Source organism: Chiloscyllium punctatum, chromosome 47, assembly GCF_047496795.1.
Source record: "Chiloscyllium punctatum isolate Juve2018m chromosome 47, sChiPun1.3, whole genome shotgun sequence".
Classification (NCBI taxonomy): domain Eukaryota; kingdom Metazoa; phylum Chordata; class Chondrichthyes; order Orectolobiformes; family Hemiscylliidae; genus Chiloscyllium; species Chiloscyllium punctatum.
Window position 1 is genome coordinate 26,610,615 of NC_092785.1, and position 23,914 is coordinate 26,634,528.

At 55.6% G+C, this 23,914-nt stretch overlaps 2 protein-coding genes across 2 annotated transcripts in view; both read right to left on the minus strand.

Annotated features, from left to right (window-relative positions):
* The window catches only part of LOC140468458 (uncharacterized), a 1,057,462-nt gene that overhangs the window by 757,538 nt on the left and 276,010 nt on the right, over window positions 1–23,914 (minus strand). The window lies entirely within an intron of this gene.
* The window catches only part of LOC140468551 (FACT complex subunit SSRP1-like), a 39,051-nt gene that overhangs the window by 9,708 nt on the left and 5,429 nt on the right, over window positions 1–23,914 (minus strand). Inside the window, exons 4-10 of the mRNA XM_072564643.1 lie at window positions 19,780–19,970; window positions 17,986–18,216; window positions 17,030–17,133; window positions 11,618–11,746; window positions 6,736–6,957; window positions 5,227–5,299; window positions 663–795 (exon numbers count right to left, since the gene is read on the minus strand). Coding sequence (XP_072420744.1) covers window positions 663–795; window positions 5,227–5,299; window positions 6,736–6,957; window positions 11,618–11,746; window positions 17,030–17,133; window positions 17,986–18,216; window positions 19,780–19,970 — 1,083 coding nt within the window. The remainder of the gene's footprint in view (window positions 1–662; window positions 796–5,226; window positions 5,300–6,735; window positions 6,958–11,617; window positions 11,747–17,029; window positions 17,134–17,985; window positions 18,217–19,779; window positions 19,971–23,914) is intronic.

Sequence of the window (23,914 nt, forward strand, 5' to 3'; positions counted from 1 at the left end):
TACAACACTGCTGTTACTGAGCATCGGGGGTGGGGGGGGGGGGGGGGGGAAGTGAGGGGATGTTTGTGGGTGTGGTCCCAATCTGGGGTGGGGGGGGGGGGGGGAGGGGAGAGACTGTTTTATCCTGGGATGGTACACACTGCTGTTACTGAGCGTCGGTGGGGGGGAGGGAGTGAGGGGATGTCTGTGGGTATTGAGCTTCTCGAGTGTTGTTGGAGCTGCCCCCATCCAGGGGCAAGTGGGGGTGTTCCCTCACCCTCCCTCCTGTGCCTTGTCAATGGTGGGACAGACTTTGGGAGGGGAGTTACTCGCTGCAGGATTCCCAGCCTCTGACCCTGCCCTTGGAGCTCCTGGGTTACTGCGGTGAGTCAGCGGGGGGGGGGGGGATTCAGTGATGGGAACGCTTGTGGGGGGTTTTCGGGAGAGTGGGGTAATCTGCGAGTCAGAGACAGAGAGCCAACGCAGTGTGCAGAGGCAGGAAGCAACGTCACACCACACCACGGACCTCTCCAGTCCGCCATGGAGCGGGAGCAGTGAACCCTCTCCCGGCCCCTATCGGTGGCTGCGATGCTCTCCCTCCACTCAGCCATGACAACCCGGCCCTCTGAGGTGCCCCACCACCACCCGCACCGCCCCCCCCCCCCCAACCCTCGGCCAGTTACCCGTCTCCTCGCCAGAGTCGCTGTCATTGGCTGCCTCCTCACGGATTCGTCCCTCTGCTTTCACCTGCTCCAGGTAAGCGTCATGTTGGTCCTCATCCGAATCAGCGTAATCATCATAGTTCTGTTTGATACTCTGCACAGAAGAGGGGGATGGTTAACCCAATGACATGCAGGAGGACCGGGGGGGGGGGGGGGGGGGGCTGGAACAGGGGTCAGGGGACAGGGGGCCGAGGGCCAGCGGGGGGGGGGGGGGGGGCAGAGGGGATTGACAGCGAGAGCGAGCTGGGGGACAGAGGGGACTGAGAGAGAGCGAGGGGACAGAGAGAGGGACAGTGACCCAGTGGGACAGGGGAGAGAGAGAGCGCGAGGGGATAGAGAGGGGGACAGTGACCCAGTTGGACAGAGGAGGAGAGAGCGAGGGGACAGAGGGAGGGACAGTGACTCAGTGGGACAGGGGGGAGAGGGAGAGTGCGCGAGGGGACAGTGACCCAGTGGGACAGAGGGGGGGGGGGAGAGCAAGGGGACAGAGACTCAGTGGGACAGGGGGGAAAAAGAATGATGGGACAGAGAGAGAGAGAGAGAGACAGTGACCCAGTGGGAAGGGGGGAGGGGGGAGCGAGCGAGAGGACAGAGGGAGGGACAGTGACCCAGTGGGAAAGCGGGGTGAGAGGGGACAGAGAGAGGGTCAGTGACCCAATGGGACAGGGGAGAAAGAGCGCAGACAGAGTGAAGGACAGTAACCCAATGGGACAGGGGGGAGAGAGAGGGCGAGGGGATAGAGGGAGGGACAGTGACTCAGTGGAACAGGATGGGGTGGGGGGAGGGGGAAAGAGAGAGAGAGTAAGGGGACAGAGAGAGGGTCAGTGACCCAGTGGGACAGGGGGGAGAGAGCGAGTCAGTGACCCAGTGGGATGGGATGGGGGAGGGAGAGAGAGAGAGAGAGAGAGAGAGAGAGAGACAGACAGAGACCCAGTAGGACAGGGGGGAGAGAGAGCGTGAGTGGGCAGAGGGTCAGTGAGACAGGGAGGGAGCGGTTTGAGGAAGGCCCTGTCTTGTGCTCACACCCTCCCTGGTATCTTTTTGGATGGTACACACTGCTGCTATTGAGCATCGGTGGGGGGAGGGAGTGAGGGGATGCTTGTGGGTGTGGGGTCAATCCGGGGGGTTTGGTGGGTGGGTGGGGGGGGGGTGGGGGAGGGCTGTTTTGCCTTTGTTGACTTGTGCATAAAAGAAAACATCTCTTTGGAGAAATGCAACCTTTCTGAAAGCGTTTGCAGAACACCTGAACACAAACTGAAATACTTTGCTCTATTTCGGAAACAAACTTCGTTTATAATAAAGACTGGGAAACAAACACAGCACCTTTTCGGAAGTGACTCTCTTTGAGTATGCTATCTACACTTGCTGTCTCGTTTCACACGGTAGAATTGTCAGACACAATCAGACACACACTCGCGACATGCATGGGCAAGGAGCACTCTCTCAGTGACACACTAATGTGTGACTTCATGCTCTGACACACACACACACACACACACACACACACACACACACGAGAGACTGGCAGCATGTCATACTGGAGTCCTGGAGGGGATCTGGGCTGTGATCTAACAACATTGAGAACAGTGACTGAAGATATGGTGGAGACTATGTTTGCAGATGTTACGAGGACAGGCAGGTTGTGAAGGAGGTAAAAACAATGACTGCAGATGCTGGAAACCAGATTCTGGATTAGTGGTGCTGGAAGAGCACAGCAGTTCAGGCAGCATCCGAGGAGCAGCAAAATCGACGTTTTGGGCAAAAGCCCTTCATTAGGTTGCGAAGGAGGACATGACAGAGCTAACACCAGGTTTGGATCCTTACTGAGCGAGCGAGCAGGCAACAATCTGTTGTGTAATGTCAGAAACCCGCGGAGTTTGGCAGGAGGAACAAAAAAAAAGCAGGGTTTTTGTTAAAGTAAGAATGACTCCAAAGTTCCGAAGCCCACAGGGATCAGAGGTTGCTGGTCACACAGAGCTCGGAGGTAAGCACAGCAGATAATCAGGAACACTGGTGGAGTACTATCCTTTCATTAGCAGAAAAACCGACCACAACAATAAAGACATTCCCCTTCTGTTACACAGGGCCACGTCATGGATACTGCGTCCAGTTCCATCCTCGGTAACGATGGAGAGATGGGAATCACCAGACAGACAGCTGGATTGAACAGGTGACCTGACAGAGTGGGCTGGTTCCCAGGAGGGTTCAGAAGGCAGCAGGGCTGATTTGGTTGTGGTGGGTAAGCTGCGGAATGGCCCTGACAAGGTGGACAGAACATGGATGTGGGTCAGTGTAGAGCATGGGGGCAATGGCCTCGTTTCAGCACAGAGACCGGCTGAATTTTAATCCTCTTAAAGAGGGCTGAAAGACTTTGGGATTCAGTCTCAGAAAAGGGGCGCAGGTGAGTCACTGAATGTTGGGAAGATAGAGGTGGACAGATTTGATCAGATGGGGGAGATGAAAGGTTTCTCGGGGCAAAAGGGAACGTGGAAATTGGCTTTCAGAAACTCGGCCCAGAGCATGTTCAGGCACAGATCACACACGCATATACACGCACACGCGTGTAGGCACAGATCACACACGCATATACACGCACACGCGTGCAGGCACAGATCACACACGCATATACACGCACACGCGTGTAGGCACAGATCACGTGCACATATACACGCACACGCGTGCAGGCACAGATCACGTGCACATATACACGCACACGCGTGCAGGCACAGACCACGTGCACATATACACGCACACGCGTGCAGGCACAGACCACGTGCACATATACACGCACACGCGTGCAGGCACAGATCACGTGCACATATACACGCACACGCGTGCAGGCACAGATCACGTGCACATATACACGCACACGCGTGCAGGCACAGACCACGTGCACATATACACGCACACGCGTGCAGGCACAGACCACGTGCACATATACACACACACACGCGTGCAGGCACAAACCACGTGCACATATACACGCACACGCGTGCAGGCACAGACCACGTGCACATATACACGCACACGCGTGCAGGCACAGACCACGTGCACATATACACGCACACGCGTGCAGGCACAGATCACGTGCACACATACACGCACACGCGTGCAGGCACAGATCACGTGCACACATACACGCACACGCGTGCAGGCACAGATCACGTGCACACATACACGCACACGCGTGCAGGCACAGATCACGTGCACACATACACGCACACGCGTGCAGGCACAGATCACGTGCACACATACACGCACACGCGTGCAGGCACAGATCACGTGCACATATACACGCACACGCGTGCAGGCACAGATCACGTGCACATATAGACGCACACGCGTGCAGGCACAGATCACGTGCACATATAGACACACACGCGTGCAGGCACAGACCACGTGCACATATACACGCATACGCGTGCAGGCACAGACCACGTGCACATATACACGCATACGCGTGCAGGCACAGACCACGTGCACATATACACGCATACGCGTGCAGGCACAGACCACGTGCACATACACACGCAGACGCGTGCAGGCACAGACCACGTGCACATATACACGCACACGCGTGCAGGCACAGATCATGTGCACATATACACGCACACGCGTGCAGGCACAGATCACGTGCACATATACACGCACACGCGTGCAGGCACAGATCACGTGCACATATAGACACATACGCGTGCAGGCACAGACCACGTGCACATATACACACATACGTGTGCAGGCACAGATCACGTGCACATATACACACATACGTGTGCAGGCACAGATCACGTGCACATATACACATATACGTGTGCAGGCACAGATCACGTGCACATATACACATATACGTGTGCAGGCACAGATCACGTGCACATATACATGCACACATGCAGGCACAGATCACGTGCACATATAGACACATACGTGTGCAGGCACAGATCACGTGCACATATACACGTTCAGGCCAGATCACATGCACATATTCACGCATATGTACGTAGGCCAAATCACGTGCACATATACACGCATATGCATGTAGGCCAAATCACGTGCACATATACACGCACATGCGTGTAGGCCAGATCACATGCACACACACGCGCACATGCGTGCAGGCCAGATCTCTCACTCACGCGTGCAGGCCAGATCACGCACTAAAAGACATGTGCATAGACACACTTACATGCCAAGTCACATGCAGAGATACACCCCCCCCCCCCACACACACAGGCAACGTCAAGTGCAGCCTCCCATGCCAGCTTCCAGACTCCAATGTCCACACACCACTCCTGAGGGTACAAACCTCATCTCTCTAAAAGGGAAGGGTGGGGTTGGGGGAAAACGAGAGAGACAGTGTGAGGAGATTTCGAATGTGAACAGAAATGGTTGGGGCGTGTACATACACAGACACAGATAGGGTAGCTCTCAGGGTCACACCAAGGTCCGAGCTGAGAGGAGGAGGAGGAGGAGCAGAGGGACACAAGGAGCAGGATTCCTGCTCCGATCGCGGGCGGGCTCAGCTTACCTCCTTCATTCCGCGATTCTTGATGTTGAGTTTTTTGGCGTTGACAAAGTCAAAGAGTTTCCCATATTCCTCCCTGGGAAGAGTGAGAGAACAGGCTGTATCAATCCCTGGGATCACTGACACAAACCTGCCATTCCCTCCCAATTCCCAGACCATTCCCTGGAAACCGCCCAGGGAGAACCCCCCGTTTAAACCTCCAGCTCTTACCCCCGTTCCCCCAGCCCTACTCAGGATCGCAGCATCCTTTCCACAAGATGCACTCCACTTCCTGAGGCCTTCCCCAGTCGATCGGCCCCCTCTCACTCACCTCTCGATGCTGCTGACGGTGTACAGACTGCCTTCCCCAGTCGATCAGCCCTCTCTCACTCACCTCTCGATTCTGCTGAAGGTGTACAGACTGCCTTCCCCAGTCGACCAGCCCCCTCTCACTCACCTCTCGATGCTGCTGAAGGTGTACAGACTGCCTTCCCCAGTCGATCAGCCCTCTCTCACTCACCTCTCGATGCTGCTGAATGTGTACAGACTGCCTTCCCCAGTCGATCAGCCCTCTCTCACTCACCTCTCGATGCTGCTGAAGGTGTACAGACTGCCTTCCCCAGTCGATCAACCCCCTCTCACTCACCTCTCGATGCTGCTGAAGGTGTACAGACTGCCTTCCCCAGACGATCAGCCCCCCCCTCACTCACCTCTCGATGCTGCTGAATGTGTACAGACTGCCCTCCCCAGTCGATCAGCCCCCTCTCTCACTCACCTCTCGATGCTGCTGAAGGTGTACAGACTGCCTTCCCCAGTCGATCAGCCCCCTCTCACTCACCTCTCGATGCTGCTGAAGGTGTACAGACTGCCTTCCCCAGTCGATCAGCCCCCTCTCACTCACCTCTCGATGCTGCTGAAGGTGTACAGACTGCCTTCCCCAGTCGATCAGCCCCCTCTCACTCACCTCTCGATGCTGCTGAAGGTGTACAGACTGCCTTCCCCAGTCGATCGGCACCCTCTCACTCACCTCTCGATGCTGCTGAAGGTGTACAGACTGCCTTCCCCAGTCGATCAGCCCTCTCTCACTCACCTCTCGATTCTGCTGAAGGTGTACAGACTGCCTTCCCCAGTCGACCAGCCCCCTCTCACTCACCTCTCGATGCTGCTGAAGGTGTACAGACTGCCTTCCCCAGTCGATCAGCCCTCTCTCACTCACCTCTCGATGCTGCTGAATGTGTACAGACTGCCTTCCCCAGTCGATCAGCCCTCTCTCACTCACCTCTCGATGCTGCTGAAGGTGTACAGACTGCCTTCCCCAGTCGATCAACCCCCTCTCACTCACCTCTCGATGCTGCTGAAGGTGTACAGACTGCCTTCCCCAGACGACCAGCCCTCTCTCACTCACCTCTCGATGCTGCTGAAGGTGTACAGACTGCCTTCCCCAGACGATCAGCCCCCTCTCTCACTCACCTCTCGATGCTGCTGAAGGTGTACAGACTGCCTTCCCCAGTCGATCAGCCCCCTCTCACTCACCTCTCGATGCTGCTGAAGGTGTACAGACTGCCTTGTTTGGTCTCGATCTCAAAGTCAAAGGAGCGGGTGGTTGTGGTGCCTCTGGCGAAGTTGACGTGGGAGATCTCGTCAAAGCGGATGTGAACCGGGGGTTTGTGGACGTAGATGAACCCCCGTTCGAGGGGATACAGGAGACCCGAACTGGCTTTGTAAGAACACGTGATGCAGTGGGCCCCAGAGTTACTGCAGGGTGGCGATCGGGAAACACAAACAGAGAGAACATTGAATTCAAACAGGGCTCCAACTCGAGAGGACTGCGCTATCAGAAACCCTGCCTGCAACTGAGGACAGGTACCTGAGCAGCTCCTTCCCCTGCCCCTCTGCTGCAGTATCCTGGGCAGTTCTGGGCACCAGATTACAGCAAAGGCCTCAATCCACTGGAGAGCGCGTGCAGCAACGATTCACAACTAATGGTCCCAGGGATGAAAACAGGGAGGTGATGCTGCAGCTGGGTAGGGAGTCTGTGAGGCTACACCTGGAGGACTGTGTGCAGTTTTGGTCTCCTTCCTTGGGAAAGGATGTACTGGCACTGGAGGGGCTGCAGAGGAGGTTCACTGGGTTAATTCCAGAGAGGGTTGGCTTATGGAACACAGAGACGTACAGCACAGAACAGGCCCTTCGGCCCACGATGTTGTGCCGAGGTTTAATCTTAATGTAAAATATAGTAACGTAACCTACACACCCCTCAACTCACTGCTCTCCCTGGGCATGTCCAGCAGTCGCTTAAATGTCCCCAATGACTCTGCTTCCACCACCACCGCTGGGAACACATTCCATACATTCACAACTCTCTGTGTAAAGAACCTACCTCTGACGTCTCCTCTATACCTTCCTCCTAATAACTTGGAGGTGGCACAGTCGTTAGCACTGCTGCCTCACGCCAGGGACCTGGGTTCAATTCCAACCTCAGGCGACTGACTGTGTGGAGTTTGCACGTTCTCCCCGTGTCTGTGTGGGTTTCCTCCGGGTGCTCCGGTTTCCTCCCACAGTCCAAAGATATGCAGGTCAGGTGGAGTGGCCATGCTAAACTGCCCAGAGTGTTAGGTGAAGGGGTAAATGTAGGGGAATGGGTCTGGGTGAGTTGTGCTTTGGCGAGTCGGTGTGGACTTGTTGGGCTGAAGGGCCTACTTCCACACTATAAGTAATATAAATCTAATCTTCAAACTATGACCCCTCGTCCCAGTCAATCCTGCTTCGGGGAAAAGTCTCGGGCTATTGACTCTATCCATACCTCTCATTACCTTGTACAACTCGATCAGGTCTCCTCTCTTCCTCCTTCTCTCCAGAGAGAAAAGTCCGAGCTTATTCAACCTTTCTTCATAAGGCAAACCCTCCTGTCCAGGCAGCATCCTGGTAAACCTTCTTTGCACCCTCTCCAAAGCCTCTGTATCTTCCCTATAGTAGGGCGACCAGAACTGGACACAATATTCCAAGTGTGGTCTCACAACGGACTTGTAGAGCTGCAGCAAAACCTCGCGGCTCTTAGGAGGAGAGATTGAGTAGACTGGGACTACACTGAATGGGATTCAAAAGAATAAGGGGGGGATCTTATAGAAACATAAAATGACGAAAAAAATAAATAACAGAGGCAGGGAGGTTGTTCCTATGGGTGGATGAAACTAGAACGGTGGGGTGGGGGGGGGCTGCACAGCCTCAAAATAAGAGGGAGGCAGATTTCGGGTGGAGCTGAGGGGGAACTGCTTCACTCAGAGGGTTGGGAATCCGTGGAATATCCCAGCCAGCTGAAGCTACCGTGTTTTAAGGCTAAAATCGCTGGGTTGTTGAACAGCAGGGGAATGAAAGGCTGTGCTGGGCTGGCGGGTTAGTGCAGCTGAGGCCACACCAAGGTCAGCCGCAGTCTGACTGAATGGGAGAGCAGACTCGACGGGCCGAGTGGCCTGCTCCTGTTACACTCCTCCGTGAAACCTCAGCAACGGAGAGGGATCGAAGACGTTGGGGACTGTTCCCCTCGGGAGAGGAGGAGGTTGAGACGGAGATCGAGAAGGAGATCTGACAAGAGACTTTCAAAATCATTTGCTGGGGGGGGGGGGATGACTAGACAGAGTAGACCGGGAGAATCTGTTCCCAATGGTGAAAGGAACAAGGAAAGGGACGCGCTAATGAAGCAAAGGGGATGGGAGGAGAACACCCAGCAAGGGATGAGGGTCTGGAAACGTGGGGGAAGGCACTCCAGAGGGGATTTAGGCGGCTGTTTGGGTGCAGGGAGAGGGGCAGAAGGCAGGAGACTGGCACGGGGGATCAGACGCAGTGCAGACACACTCGCGATCATTGTGCACGTGACTCCTTCCCAGATCGCCCAAGAACAGAAGCTGCCGGTGTGGACTGACTGACTGACGTGGTCAGTTATTGCAGCAAGATGCTCTCCTTGTGATTTTCCACTTGCTGAACAAGAAATTAAAAACTCCTCGGTCACAAGGTCACCATCCTTGAGAGATTCACGGATCAATAGGACCACCTTCCTGTCTGCTTTTAAACAGCACCACGATGATAGGTGGTGAACACATGGGCGACAAGAAATACACATCAATCTCGACAAATGGAGGGACAGGGTCAGGGTGTAGAACATACTGCCTGAGAGTGTGGGGGAGACAGGGTCATTCGGGGGGTTAGGGTGTGGGACGTGCTGCCTGAGGGTGTGGGGGAGACAGGGTCATTCGAGGGGTTAGGGGGTGGAACGTGCTGCCTGAGAGTGTGGGGGAGGGAGGGTCATTCGGGGGGTTAGGGTGTGGAACGTGCTGCCTGAGGGTGTGGGGGAGGGAGGGTCATTCGGGGGGTTAGGGTGTGGGACGTGCTGCCTGAGAGTGTGGGGGAGACAGGGTCATTCGGGGGGTTAGGGTGTGGGACGTGCTGCCTGAGGGTGTGGGGGGGGACAGGGTCATTCGGGGGGTTAGGGTGTGGAACGTGCTGCCTGAGAGTGTGGGGGAGACAGGGTCATTCGGGGGGTTAGGGTGTGGGACGTGCTGCCTGAGAGTGTGGGGGAGGGAGGGTCATTCGGGGGGTTAGGGTGTGGGACGTGCTGCCTGAGGGTGTGGGGGAGGGAGGGTCATTCGGGGGTTAGGGTGTGGGACGTGCTGCCTGAGAGTGTGGGGGAGACAGGGTCATTCGGGGGGTTAGGGTGTGGGACGTGCTGCCTGAGGGTGTGGGGGAGACAGGGTCATTCGAGGGGTTAGGGTGTGGAACGTGCTGCCTGAGAGTGTGGGGGAGGGAGGGTCATTCGGGGGGTTAGGGTGTGGGACGTGCTGTCTGAGAGTGTGGGGGGGACAGGGTCATTCGGGGGGTTAGGGTGTGGGACGTGCTGCCTGAGGGTGTGGGGGAGACAGGGTCATTCGGGGGGTTAGGGTGTGGGACGTGCTGCCTGAGGGTGTGGGGGAGGGAGGGTCATTCGGGGGGGTTAGGGTGTGGGACGTGCTGCCTGAGAGTGTGGGGGAGACAGGGTCATTCGGGGGGTTAGGGTGTGGAACGTGCTGCCTGAGAGTGTGGGGGAGGTAGGGTCATTCGGGGGGTTAGGGTGTGGGACGTGCTGCCTGAGGGTGTGGGGGAGTCAGGGTCATTCGGGGGGTTAGGGTGTGGGACGTGCTGCCTGAGGGTGTGGGGAGGGAGGGTCATTCGAGGGGTTAGGGTATGGGACGTGCTGCCTGAGGGTGTGGGGGAGACAGGGTCATTCGAGGGGGTTAGGGTGTGGGACGTGCTGCCTGAGGGTGTGGGGGAGGGAGGGTCATTCGGGGGGTTAGGGTGTGGGACGTGCTGCCTGAGGGTGTGGGGGAGACAGGGTCATTCGGGGGGTTAGGGTGTGGGACGTGCTGCCTGAGGGTGTGGGGGAGGGAGGGTCATTCGGGGGGTTAGGGTGTGGGACGTGCTGCCTGAGAGTGTGGGGGAGGGAGGGTCATTCGGGGGGTTAGGGTGTGGGACGTGCTGCCTGAGAGTGTGGGGGAGGGAGGGTCATTCGGGGGGTTAGGTTGTGGGACGTGCTGCCTGAGGGTGTGGGGGGACAGGGTCATTCGAGGGGTTAGGGTGTGGGACGTGCTGCCTGAGGGTGTGGGGGAGGGAGGGTCATTCGGGGGGTTAGGGTGTGGGACGTGCTGCCTGAGAGTGTGGGGGAGGGAGGGTCATTCGGGGGGTTAGGGTGTGGGACGTGCTGCCTGAGGGTGTGGGGGAGGGAGGGTCATTCGAGGGGTTAGGGTGTGGGACGTGCTGCCTGAGAGTGTGGGGGAGACAGGGTCATTCGGGGGGTTAGGGTGTGGGACGTGCTGCCTGAGGGTGTGGGGGAGACAGGGTCATTCGGGGGGTTAGGGTGTGGGACGTGCTGCCTGAGGGTGTGGGGGAGGGAGGGTCATTCGGGGGGTTAGGGTGTGGGACGTGCTGCCTGAGGGTGTGGGGGGAGGGAGGGTCATTCGGGGGGTTAGGGTGTGGGACGTGCTGCCTGAGAGTGTGGGGGAGGGAGGGTCATTCGGGGGGTTAGGGTGTGGGACGTGCTGCCTGAGAGTGTGGGGGAGACAGGGTCATTCGGGGGGTTAGGGTGTGGGACGTGCTGCCTGAGGGTGTGGGGGAGGGAGGGTCATTCGAGGGGTTAGGGTGTGGGACGTGCTGCCTGAGAGTGTGGGGGAGACAGGGTCATTCGGGGGGTTAGGGTGTGGGACGTGCTGCCTGAGAGTGTGGGGGAGGGAGGGTCACTCGAGACTGTACAGAAAGAACAATGTGCTGGGTTACAGAAGGAGAGTTGAATTGTTTCCTTGGACAGTGAGTGCAGACATGATCAGTGAAACGTCCCCCTCCTGTCCACTCACCACCACCCACTCCCACAAATCCCTCCACCAGTACTTACCCCACGAAGTTCCCGGGCACCGTGATCTTGCGACTGACCAACGACTTCATGATGCGGCTTACCACCTCGTATAGAGGCCCTGACATCTGCTTGCTCAGCTTCCCATCAAAACGCTTGGCCACTTCCTCCCTGGGAGGGAGGGAGAGAGAGAGAGAGAGAGAATCCGCTGTTTAATCATCAGGGACCCTACCCCACTGTCACAGGGAGACAGCTCTCCCCGGAACCACACCACACTCTCCCCGGAACCACACCACACTCCCCCCTCCCACCCCACCTTCCCGTCAGAGTGTACTCCCCCTCCCCCCACACCGTCTCCCCGTCAGAGTGTACCCCCCCCACCCACACCGTCTCCCCGTCAGGGTGTACTCCCCCTCCCCCCACACACCGTCTCCCTGTCAGGGTGTACCCCCCTCCCTCCATACTCCCCCCTCCCCCCCATACTCCCCCCTCCCCCTCCCTGTCAGGGTCTACACCCCCCTCTCCCCCTGGTCAGGGTGTACCCCCCTCCCCCACACTCCCCCCTCCCACTCCATCCATGAGTGAGGATGCAGCCTTTGATAGAGCCACAGTAGCAGCGCTCCATGTGAGGTGCTGCATTTTGGAAAGACAAACCAGAGCAGGACTTATACACTTAATGGTAAGGTCCGAGGGAGTGTTGCTGAACAAAGAGACCTTGGAGTGCAGGGTCATAGCTCCTTGGAAGTGGAGTCGCAGGTAGATAGGATAGTGAAGAAGGCGTTTGGTATGCTTTCCTTTATTGGTCAGAGTATTGAGTACAGGGAGCTGGGAGATCATGTTGTGGCTGTACAGGACATTGGTTAGGTCACTGTTGGAATATTGCGTTCAGTTATGATCTCCCTGCTAAGGATGTTGTGAAATTTGGAAGGGTTCAGAAAAGATTTACAAGGATGTTGCCAGGGTTGGAGGATCTGAGCTACAGGGAGAGGCTGAACAGGCTGGGGCTGTTTTCCCTGGAGCGTCGGAGGCTGAGGGGTGACCTTATAGAGGTTTATAAAATTATGAGGGGCACGGATAGGATAAATAGACAAAGTCTTTTCCCCCTGGGGTGGGGGAGTCCAGAACTAGAGGGGCATAGGTTTAAGGTAAGAGGGGAAAGATTTAAAAGGGACCGAAGGGGCAACGATTTCACGCAGAGGGTGGTGCGTGCGTGGAGGGGGAGATGCTGGGGAAGACTCTCATGGCACAGCAGGTCTCCTTCACCCACAGACAGTCTGCTGATGGGTTTCTTCAGGGGGTTTGTGTGCCAGGAGGTACCCACTTGAGAACGACTCTCTGATCGGCTCCTGGGGAGCCTGCCTTGTGAACAGACGGTGACTTGAGTGTGGAACAAACTTCCTGAGGAAGTGGTGGATGTGGGTTCAGTTACGACACTTATATGACATTTGGATAAGTCCATGAGTAGGAAAGGTTCGGAGGGGTAAGGGCCAGGAGCAGGCAGGGGCAGGGGTGGGGCGAGTCTAGTTTGGGACTATGGCCAGCACGGACTGGTCACACCCAGTGCTGTCTCCCTCCATGACGCTAGAACAGGCAGGACATGGAGAGATTTACAAATGGAGGCAGATGGTGAGCTGGATAGGCCCCAGGCTTGGCAGATGGAGTTGAATGTGTGAAGCTGGAGGCTCTCCATTTTGGTTGGAAGGCCAGAGAGGTAACTTGTTATCTAAATGTGGAGAGAAACTTCAGAATGGTTCAGTGCAGAGGGATCTGGGCATCCTTGTGCGTGAATTACAGAAAACAGATCCGCAGCTACTGCGGTTAACAGGAAACGTACAGGAAACGTAGGTATTGATTGTGAAAGGACTGCAGAGTATACAAGTACGAGTGGACTAGACGGGATTGAGGGCTACAAGGAGGAGGTGTTAGCAATTCTACAAAGTGTGAAAATAGATAAGTCCCCTGGGCTGGATGGGATTTATCCTGGGATTCTCTGGGAAGCCAGGGAGGAGATTGCAGAGCCTTCGGCTTTGATCTTTATGTTGGCATTATCGACAGGAATAGTGCCAGAAAACTGGAGGATAGCAAATGTGGTTCCCCTTGTTCAAGAAGGGGAGGAGAGACAACCCTGGTAATTATAGACCAGTGAGCGGGTAAAGTGTTGAAAAGAGTTATTAGAGAGAGGACTTATAATCATCTAGAAAGGAATAAGTTGACTAGGGATAGTTAACACGGTTTTATGAAGGGTAGGTCATGCCTCACAAACCTTATTGAGTTCTTTGAGAAGGTGACCAAACAGGGGAATGAGGATAAAGCAGTTGATGTGGTGTATATGGAGTTCAGTAAGGCGTTTGGTAAGGTTCCCCACAGTAGATTATTGCACAAAATACAGAAACGTGGGATTGAAGGTGATTTAGCGGTTTGGATCAGAAGTTGGCTAGCTAAAAGAAGAGAGAGTGGTGGTTGATGGGAAATGTTCATCCTGGAGCTCAGTTACTAGTGGGGTACCGCAAGGATCTGCTCTGTGGCCACTGCTGTTTGTCATGTTTATAAATGACCTGGATGAGGGCGCAGAAGGGTGGGTTAGTAAATTTGCAGATGATACAGAGGTTGATGGAGTTGTGGTCAGTGATGAAGGATGTTGTAGGTTACAGAGAGACATAGATAAGATTAGATTAGATTATTTACAGTGTGGTAACAGGCCCTTCGGCCCAACAAGTCCACACCAACCCTCCGAACAGCAACCCACCCAGACCCATTTCCCTCTGACTAATGCGCCTCACACTACAGGCAATTTAGCATGGCCAATTCACCTGGCCTGCACATCTTTGGACTGTGGGAGGAAACCGGAGCACCCGGAGGAAACTCACGCAGACACAGGGAGAATGTGCAAACTCCACACAGACAGTTGCCCAAGGAGGGAACTGAACCTGGGTCTCTGGCGCTGTGAGGCAGCAGTGCTAACCACTGTGCCACCGTGCCACCCAGATAAGCTGCAGAGTTGGGCTAAGAGGTGACAAATGGAGTTTAATGTGGAAAAGTGTGAGGTATTCACATTCGAAGGAGTAACAGGAATGCAGAGTACTGGGCTAATGGTAAGATTATTGGTCGTGTAAATGAGCAGAGAGATCTCGGTGTCCATGTATATAGATCCCTGAAAGTTGCCTCCCAGGTTGATAGGGTTGTTAAGAAGGCATACGGTGTGTTAGCTTTGTTTGGGAGAGGGATTGAGTTTCAGAGCCACGAGATAATACTGCAGCTGGACAAATCTCTGATACGGCCGCACTCGGAGTATTGTGTACAGTTCTGGTCACCGCATTATAGGAAGGATGTGGAAGCTTTGGAAAGGGTGCAGAGGAGATTTACCGGGATGTTGCCTGGTTTGGGAGGGAAGGTCTTACAAGGAAAGGCTGAGGGACTTGAGGCTGTTTTCATTTGAGTGAAGAATGTTGAGAGGTGACTATATCGAGACGGACACGATAATCCAAGGGTTAGACAGGGTGGACAGGGAGCGCCTTTTCCTTCGGATGGTGATGGTTAACACGAGGGGACATAGCTTTAAATTGAGGGGTGATAGGCATAAGACAGATGTCAGAGGTAGATTCTTTACTCTGTAGGATGACACGGTGGCTCAGTGGTTAGCACTGCTGCCTCACAGCGCCAGGAACCCGGGTTCGATTCCCACCTCGGGCGACTGTCTGTGTGGAGTTCGCATGTTCTCCCTGTGTCCGTGGGGGTTTCCTCCCACAGTCCAAAGATGTGCAGGTCAGGTGAATTGGCCACACTAAATTGCCCAGTGTTAGGTGGATTAGTCAGAGGGAAATGTAGGGGAATGGGTCTGGGTGGGTTACTCCTTGGAGGGTCAGTGTGGACTTGTTGGGCTGAAGGGCCTGTTTCCACACGGTCGTGAATCTAATCTAATCTACTCAGATAGTAGTAGGGACGTGGAACGCCCTGCCTGCAACAGTAGTAGACTCATCAACTTTAAGGGCATCGAAATGGTCATTGGATAAACATATGGATGAAAGTGAAATAGGATCGAAGGGCTTCAGACTGGTTCCACGGGTCAGTGCAACATGGAGGGCCGAACGGCCTGTACTGTGCTGGAATGTTCTACCTTCTGTAAGTGTTGTTACAAACGTACAAGGGACCTCGAGTATTGTACCCAGTTCTGATCCACTTACTTGAGGAGGGATGTAGGTGCATTAGGGGCAGTTCATGGGGAGGATCACTCAACTGATTCCAGAGACGAGGGGATTGTCTTCTGCAGAGAGCCTGAACAATTTGGGTGGCACAGTGGTTAGCACTGCTGCCTCACAGCAGCCAGAGACCTGGGTTCGATTCCCACCTCAGGCGACTGTCTGTGTGGAGTTTGCACATTCTCCCCGTGTGTGCGTGGGTTCCCTCCGGGTGCTCCGGTTTCCTCCCACAGTCCAAAGATGTGCAGGTCAGGGTGAATTGGTCATGCTAAGTTGCCCCATCGTGTTAGGTGAGGGGGTCAATGTAGGGAATGGGGAATTGTTGGGCTGAAGGGCCTGTTTCCACACTAAGTAATCTAAACCTAAATCAGGTCTCCACTCCCTGGCGTTCCTCAGAACAATGGGAGATCTGAATGCTAAGATGCTGAAGGGGGCTGACAAAGCAGATAGAGAGAGCCCGGTTCCTCGCCGAATGACAGGTCAGAGATTTGGAATAAGGGGTAGCAGATTTAACAAAAGAAAGAGAGTGAGGAAGGTGAATCCGGGGAATTCTCTGCCCCAGAGAGAGGTGACCGGCTCCACTGGAAGAGGAGATGGACAGATTTTTCGGGTTGAAGGGTTACAGAGAGGTGGGGGGGGGTGGGTCAGCTATAACTGTAATCAATGGCAGAGCAGGCGCTGAATGGGGTTGTCCTGCAGGTAGTTTGCCAACCACCCTGGGTGGAGCCGGGAAGAAGGGAGGTTAGGGTTCAGAAGCAGCCAATAAACAGCCCCGTGGACTGGGCGCCCCTGAGCCCAGTCCCCCTAATCCTCTTATTTCCCTTGCCCAGATACACCTGCACTGTTTTAACTGATCTGCCTCTACCTACAGCCCCTGACGAAGGGGGAAGAGTTCAAGTTACAGAACTGTCAAGTTGGGAGGCGGTATTTTCGTTTCGCTGTGGTTCGAAAAGGACGGTTTGCGTTAAAGAGCGGTTTCTTGGTGAAGGAGAGATCCCAGGTCAGTGCTGTCTGTCCCTCTGGATTTGTCACAGCCGGTGTACTGGGGATAGCGAGTCCCTTCCCTGAAACCTTGTGACAATCCCAGCTTCCCCAAGCGGATTTTGTCACAGCCCACGTTGCAGACTCTCTCGATTCCCCCGCCCGCTCAATCTCAGACCCAAGGAGCCTCTCTGCACTGCTTCAGCGCACACTCGGCTCACCGCCCACAGTCACCCACACCCCTCACCAGTTCACTCCCACAGCCTTACACACTCACTCGCTCATGTTCAGGGTCAGGGCCAGATCATCGTCCTTTGAGAACAGCAGAATCAGGAAGTGGTACCGGGTCTGCCCCTGTTTGATTGGAGGATCCAAACTGATCTGTAAGAGAAGGCAACCAATCAGCTTCCAATCTAACCCCGTGCTGTCCCTGTCCCTGGGAGTGTTTGATGGGGGACAGTGTAGAGGGCGCTTTACTCTGTATCTAACCCCATGCTGTCCCTGTCCCTGGGAGTGTTTGATGGGGGGGGGGGGGGGGGGGGGGGGAGAGACAGTGTAGAGGGAGCTTTACTCTGTATCTAATCCCATGCTGTCCCTGTCCCTGGGAGTGTTTGATGGGGGGGACAGTGTAGAGTTAGCTTTACTCTGTATCTATCCCATGCTGTCCCTGTCCCTGGGAGTGTTTGATGGGGGGGGACAGTGTAGAGGGAGCTTTACTGTGTATCTAACCCTGTGCTGTCCCTGTCCTGGGAGTGTTTGATGGGGGGACAGTGTAGAGGGATCTTTACTCTGTATCTAACCCTGTGCTGTCCCTGTCCCTGGGACTGTTTGATGGGGACAGTGTAGAGAGAGCTTTACTCTGTATCTAACCCCGTGCTGTCCCTGTCCTGGGGGTGTTTGATGGGGGACAGTGTAGAGGGAGCTTTACTCTGTATCTATCCCATGCTGTCCCTGTCCCTGGGAGTGTTTGATGGGGGGGACAGTGTAGAGGGAGCTTTACTGTGTATCTAACCCTGTGCTGTCCCTGTCCCTGGGAGTGTTTGATGGGGGGACAGTGTAGAGGGATCTTTACTCTGTATCTAACCCCGTGCTATCCCTGTCCCTGGGAGTGTTTGATGGGGACAGTGCAGAGGGAGTTTGACTCTGAATCTATCCCCGTGCTGTCCCTGGGATGGTCTAATGGGACACTGCAGAGGGAGTTTTTCTCCGTAGCTAACCCCACACTGTACGTACCACGAAGAACATTTGCCGCTGGTCCTTGTGGGGCAGGAGGAAGAGGCGGAGGACAGTGGTGTACGGGATTTTATAATCAAACGTTTTGCCGTGTAGATGAAGGAATGCTGGGTAGATGCGAATATCGTAACGGCCTCTCGGTGTGAGGCACTGCAACTCTCTGAAGATACACAGCGCGTCTCCGGTGGCCTGGATAATGTCAGCCTTCGACAGGACATTCTGGGAGAAAGCCTGGGAAAACAGGAGGCATGTCGCAAAGGTCAGGAATTCCCAGCAGTCAGAGCAGCAACGCACCCCGGAATTAACCAGCAACGCTAACCTTAATACCAACGCTAGAGGAGTGGATGGAGAGTCTCCAAACGGAGGGCTAGGGGTCTACAGAAACGGCCTCCAATAGGAGGGTCAGTGGGTTAGAGGGAGGGTGTTTGAGGGGAGGGTCAATGCGTTAGAGGGAGGGTGTTTGAGGGGAGGGTCAGTGGGTTAGAGGGAGGGTGTTGAGGGGAGGGTCAGTGCGTTAGAGGGAGGGTGTTTGAGGGGAGGGTCAGTGGGTTAGAGGGAGGGTGTTGAGGGGAGGGTCAGTGCGTTAGAGGGAGGGTGTTTGAGGAGAGGGTCAGTACATTAGAGGGAGGGTGTTTGAGGGGAGGGTCAGTGCGTTAGAGGGAGGGTGTTTGAGGAGAGGGTCAGTACATTAGAGGGAAGATGTTTGAGGGGAGGGTCAGTCAGTTAGAGGGAGGGTGTTTGAGGGGAGGGCCAGTGGGTTTGAGGGGATGGTCAGAGGGTTTGAGGGTGGGTGTTTGAGGGGAGGGTCAGTGAGTTAGAGGGAGGGTGTTTGAGGAAAAAGTCAGTGTGTTTGAGGGAGGGTCAGTGGGTTAGAGGGAGGGTCTTTGGCGGAGGGTCAGTGAGTTAGAGGGAGGGATTTGAGGGGAGGGTCAGTGGATTAGTGGGAGGGTGTTTGAGGGGAGGGTCAATGAGTTAGAGGGAGGGGGTTTGTGGGGAGGTTCAGTGGGTTAGAGGGTGTTTGAGGAGAGGATCAGTGGGTTAGAGGGAGGGTGTTTGAGGTATGGTGTTTGAGGAGGGGGTCAGTGAGTTAGAGGGAGGGTGTTTGAGGGGAGGGTCAGTGGGTTAGAGGGAGGGTGTTTGAGGGGAGGGTCAATGCATTAGAGGGAGGGTGTTTGAGGGGAGGGTCAACGCGTTAGAGAGAGGGTGTTTGAGGGGAGGGTCAACGCGTTAGAGGGTGTTTGAGGGGAGGTCAGTGGGTTAGAGGGTGGGTGTTTGAGGGGCGGGTCAGTGAGTTAGAGGGTGTTTGAGGGGAGGGTCAGTGGGTTAGAGGGAGGGTGTTTGAGGGGAGGGTCAGTGGGTTAGAGGGAGGGTGTTTGAGGGGAGGGTCAGTGGGTTAGAGGGAGGGTGTTTGAGGGGGAGGGTCAGTGGGTTAGAGGGAGGGTGTTTGAGGGGAGGTCAGTGGGTTAGAGGGAGGGTGTTTGAGGGGAGGGTCAGTGGGCTAGAGGGAGGGTGTTTGAGGGGAGGGTCAGTGGGTTAGAGGGAGGGTGTTTGAGGGATGGTGTTTGAGGAGGGGGTCAGTGGGTTAGAGGGAGGGTCTTTGGCGGAGGGTCAGTGGGTTCGAGGGATGGGTCTTTGGCGGAGGGTCAGTGGGTTCAAGGGATGGGTCTTTGGCGGAGGGTCAGTGGGTTCGAGGGATGGGTCTTTGGCAGGAGGGTGAGGGGTCTCGAGGGAGGGTCTTCCACGGGCATGTGAGAGCTCCCGAGGAACAGGTATGTATGGACCGGCCTCTCCTACCTCCACGGGGTCCATGCCGTCCTCCTGGGACGGGGGCACGTAGAAGCGTACTTCCATCAGGGAGACCTCAGCGTCATCGTTTTGGTGGAACTCCAGGGTCACCTCGTTCTTACCCGTGGTGCACTGCGAGACGTTCGACAGGGGGATTTCGAACGCTGACTGCTCACCGATATCGAAGGAAAGTAACTGCCCTGTGAGAAGAAGGACAGTGAAGATCCCCACTGGCAACACATTACAATGAGGACTCACAGTGAACCATCACCACCCTGAGTGACAGAGCTCTGCAGAGGAGAAACAATGTGGAAGCTCACTGTGCGTTTCCATCTCGTCTGTGTTACAAAGGGGGAAACCCGTCTCAGTTGTTTCTTCCCCGAGAAGTGATGTCTACCATTTTGTTCTAAACATGCATTTAAACAGCTTCTTTAAAACGCTCGAGGTGAATAGACTTGCGCAAGAAAGCGACTCGAATTCATGATCAGACAAAGGGAGGTTTATTTGGAAGCACTAGCTTTCAGAGCGCTGCTCCTTCATCAGATAGTCGTGGTGTAGGATCACAAGGCGCAGACTTTGTAACAAAAGATGACGGTAATTCTCTGCTGTAAGGTCTGCGTCTTATGACCCCGGACTATAACCTGGCGGTGTGTGATTTTTAAACAGTGTCCACCCCAGTCCACCACTGGCACCCCCACATCAGAGAAAGTGAGAACCACCCAGAACCCAGGTTAGCACTGCTGCCTCACAGCGCTAGAGACCCAGGTTCAATTCCTGCCTCAGGCGACTCTCTGTGTGGAGTTTGCACATTCTCCCCGTGTCTGCGCGGGTTTCCTCCCACAGTCCAAAAATGTGCAGGTTAAGTGAATTGACCATGCTAAACTGCCCGTAGTGTTAGGTGAAGGGGTAAATGTAGGGGAATGGGTCTGGATGGGTTATGCTTCGGCGGGTCGGTGTGGACTTGTTGGGCCGAAGGGCCTGTTTCCACACTGTAAGTAATCTAATCTAATCTAAAGGCAGGTCATGTGCAGGGAGAAAGGGTCTGTCGTAGCAGAAATACAGAAACAGTCATCTCTGGAGGGGTAAGGATGGCAAACTGAGCTGAGGGAGCTCAAAATGAAGGAGACAGCTCCAGAAGACACAAGGTTAAAGTTCAGATACTTTGTTCCTTAAAGGTGGACTGGATGGCGAAGACAGCATTTGGCACAGTTACCTCCATTGGTCAGAGCTCCGAGTATAGCAGCTGGGAGGTAATGTTGCGGCTGTACAGGAGATTGGTTAAGGCCACTATGTACCAGGTCTGGTCACCCTACTCTGGAGAGGAGATTATGAAAGTAGAAAGGGTGCAGAAAGGATTAACAAAGATGCCGCCTGGAATGGAGGGTTTGAACTCAAGAGAGAGACTGGATAGGCTGGGGCTATGTTCTGGGTGAAAGTCAGGACTGCTAATGCGGAGATGAAAGTCCAGAGAGTGGTGCTGAAAAAGCACAGCAGGTCAGGCAGCAGCCGAGGAGCAGGAAGATCAACGTTTCAGGCAAAAACCCTTCACCTGCTGTGCTTTTCCAGCACCACACTCTAGGCCCATTTTCCCTGGAGCGTAGGAAGTTGAGGGGTGACCCTATTGAGGGGCATGGAGAGGGTAAATAGCAATGGTCTATTCCCCAGGGTAGGAGAGTCCAAAACCAGAGGGGTGTGGGTTTAAGGTGAGAGGGGAAAGATTTAAAAGGGAGATGAAGACAACATTTTCGCACAGAGTGATACGTGTGTGGAGTGAGCTGCCAGAGGAAGTAGTGGAGGCTGGTACAATCACGACGTCTAAAAGGCATTTGGACAGGTACATGAATAGGAAAGATTTAGAGGGATGTGGGCCAAACGCTGCCAAATGGGACCACATTAATTTAGGCCATCAGGTCAGCACAGATGAATTGGAACCGAAGGGTCTGTTTCTGTGCTGTACGATTTTATAACCTGCAGAAAATACGTACAGAGTTAACACTCAATCTGTCATTCTCAGAACGAGATGTGAACTGAATGTGACGGTAGGAAAATGCTGGAAAAAAGGTGATGACATATAAACCAACTCAACAAGCAACTTTCAAGTCGATCCGAGTTAAGCCCTCACAGAGGTTTGGGGATTTCTAACACGTTCTCAAGACAAAGAGGTTCAGAGTTTATTTCTGACACCGATACCCAGTGTTCAATAATTCTGGGATAGTACTACCCTCTGTCAGGACTGTGCAATGCTCCCTCAGCACTGACCATCCGAAAGTGCCCACTCCCTCAGCACTGACCATCCGAAAGTGCCCACTCCCTCAGCACTGACCTTCTGACAGTGCCCACTCCCTCAGCACTGACCCTCCGACAGTGCGGCACTCCCTCAGCACTGACCCTCCGACAGTGCCCACTCCCTCAGCACTGACCCTCCGACAGTGCCCACTCCCTCAGCACTGACCCTCCGACAGTGCCCACTCCCTCAGCACTGACCCTCCGACAGTGCCCACTCCCTCAGCACTGACCCTCCGACAGTGCCCACTCCCTCAGCACTGACCCTCCGACAGTGCCCACTCCCTCAGCACTGACCCTCCGACAGTGCCCACTCCCTCAGCACTGACCCTCCGACAGTGCCCACTCCCTCAGCACTGACCCTCCGACAGTGCCCACTCCCTCAGCACTGACCCTCCGACAGTGCCCACTCCCTCAGCACTGACCCTCCGACAGTGCCCACTCCCTCAGCACTGACCCTCCGACAGTGCCCACTCCCTCAGCACTGACCCTCCGACAGTGCCCACTCCCTCAGCACTGACCCTCCGACAGTGCCCACTCCCTCAGCACTGACCCTCCGACAGTGCCCACTCCCTCAGCACTGACCCTCCGACAGTGCCCACTCCCTCAGCACTGACCCTCCGACAGTGCCCACTCCCTCAGCACTGACCCTCCGACAGTGCCCACTCCCTCAGCACTGACCCTCCGACAGTGCCCACTCCCTCAGCACTGACCCTCCGACAGTGCCCACTCCCTCAGCACTGACCCTCCGACAGTGCCCACTCCCTCAGCACTGACCCTCCGACAGTGCCCACTCCCTCAGCACTGACCCTCCGACAGTGCCCACTCCCTCAGCACTGACCCTCCGACAGTGCCCACTCCCTCAGCACTGACCCTCCGACAGTGCCCACTCCCTCAGCACTGACCCTCCGACAGTGCCCACTCCCTCAGCACTGACCCTCCGACAGTGCCCACTCCCTCAGCACTGACCCTCCGACAGTGCCCACTCCCTCAGCACTGACCCTCCGACAGTGCCCACTCCCTCAGCACTGACCCTCCGACAGTGCCCACTCCCTCAGCACTGACCCTCCGACAGTGCCCACTCCCTCAGCACTGACCCTCCGACAGTGCCCACTCCCTCAGCACTGACCCTCCGACAGTGCCCACTCCCTCAGCACTGACCCTCCGACAGTGCCCACTCCCTCAGCACTGACCCTCCGACAGTGCCCACTCCCTCAGCACTGACCCTCCGACAGTGCCCACTCCCTCAGCACTGACCCTCCGACAGTGCCCACTCCCTCAGCACTGACCCTCCGACAGTGCCCACTCCCTCAGCACTGACCCTCCGACAGTGCCCACTCCCTCAGCACTGACCCTCCGACAGTGCCCACTCCCTCAGCACTGACCCTCCGACAGTGCCCACTCCCACTCCCTCAGCACTGACCCTCCGACAGCTCCCACTCCCTCAGCACTGACCCTCCGACAGTGCCCACTCCCTCAGCACTGACCCTCGCACAGTGCCCACTCCCTCAGCACTGACCCTCCGACAGTGCCCCCTCCCTCAGCACTGACCCTCCGACAGTGCGGCACTCCCTCAGCACTGACCCTCGCACAGTGCCCACTCCCTCAGCACTGACCCTCGCACAGTGCCCACTCCCTCAGCACTGACCCTCGCACAGTGCCCACTCCCTCAGCACTGACCCTCGCACAGTGCCCACTCCCTCAGCACTGACTCTCCGACAGTGCCTACTCCCTCAGCACTGACCCTCGCACAGTGCCTACTCCCTCAGCACTGACCCTCGCACAGTGCCTACTCCCTCAGCACTGACCCTCGCACAGTGCCTACTCCCTCAGCACTGACCCTCGCACAGTGCCTACTCCC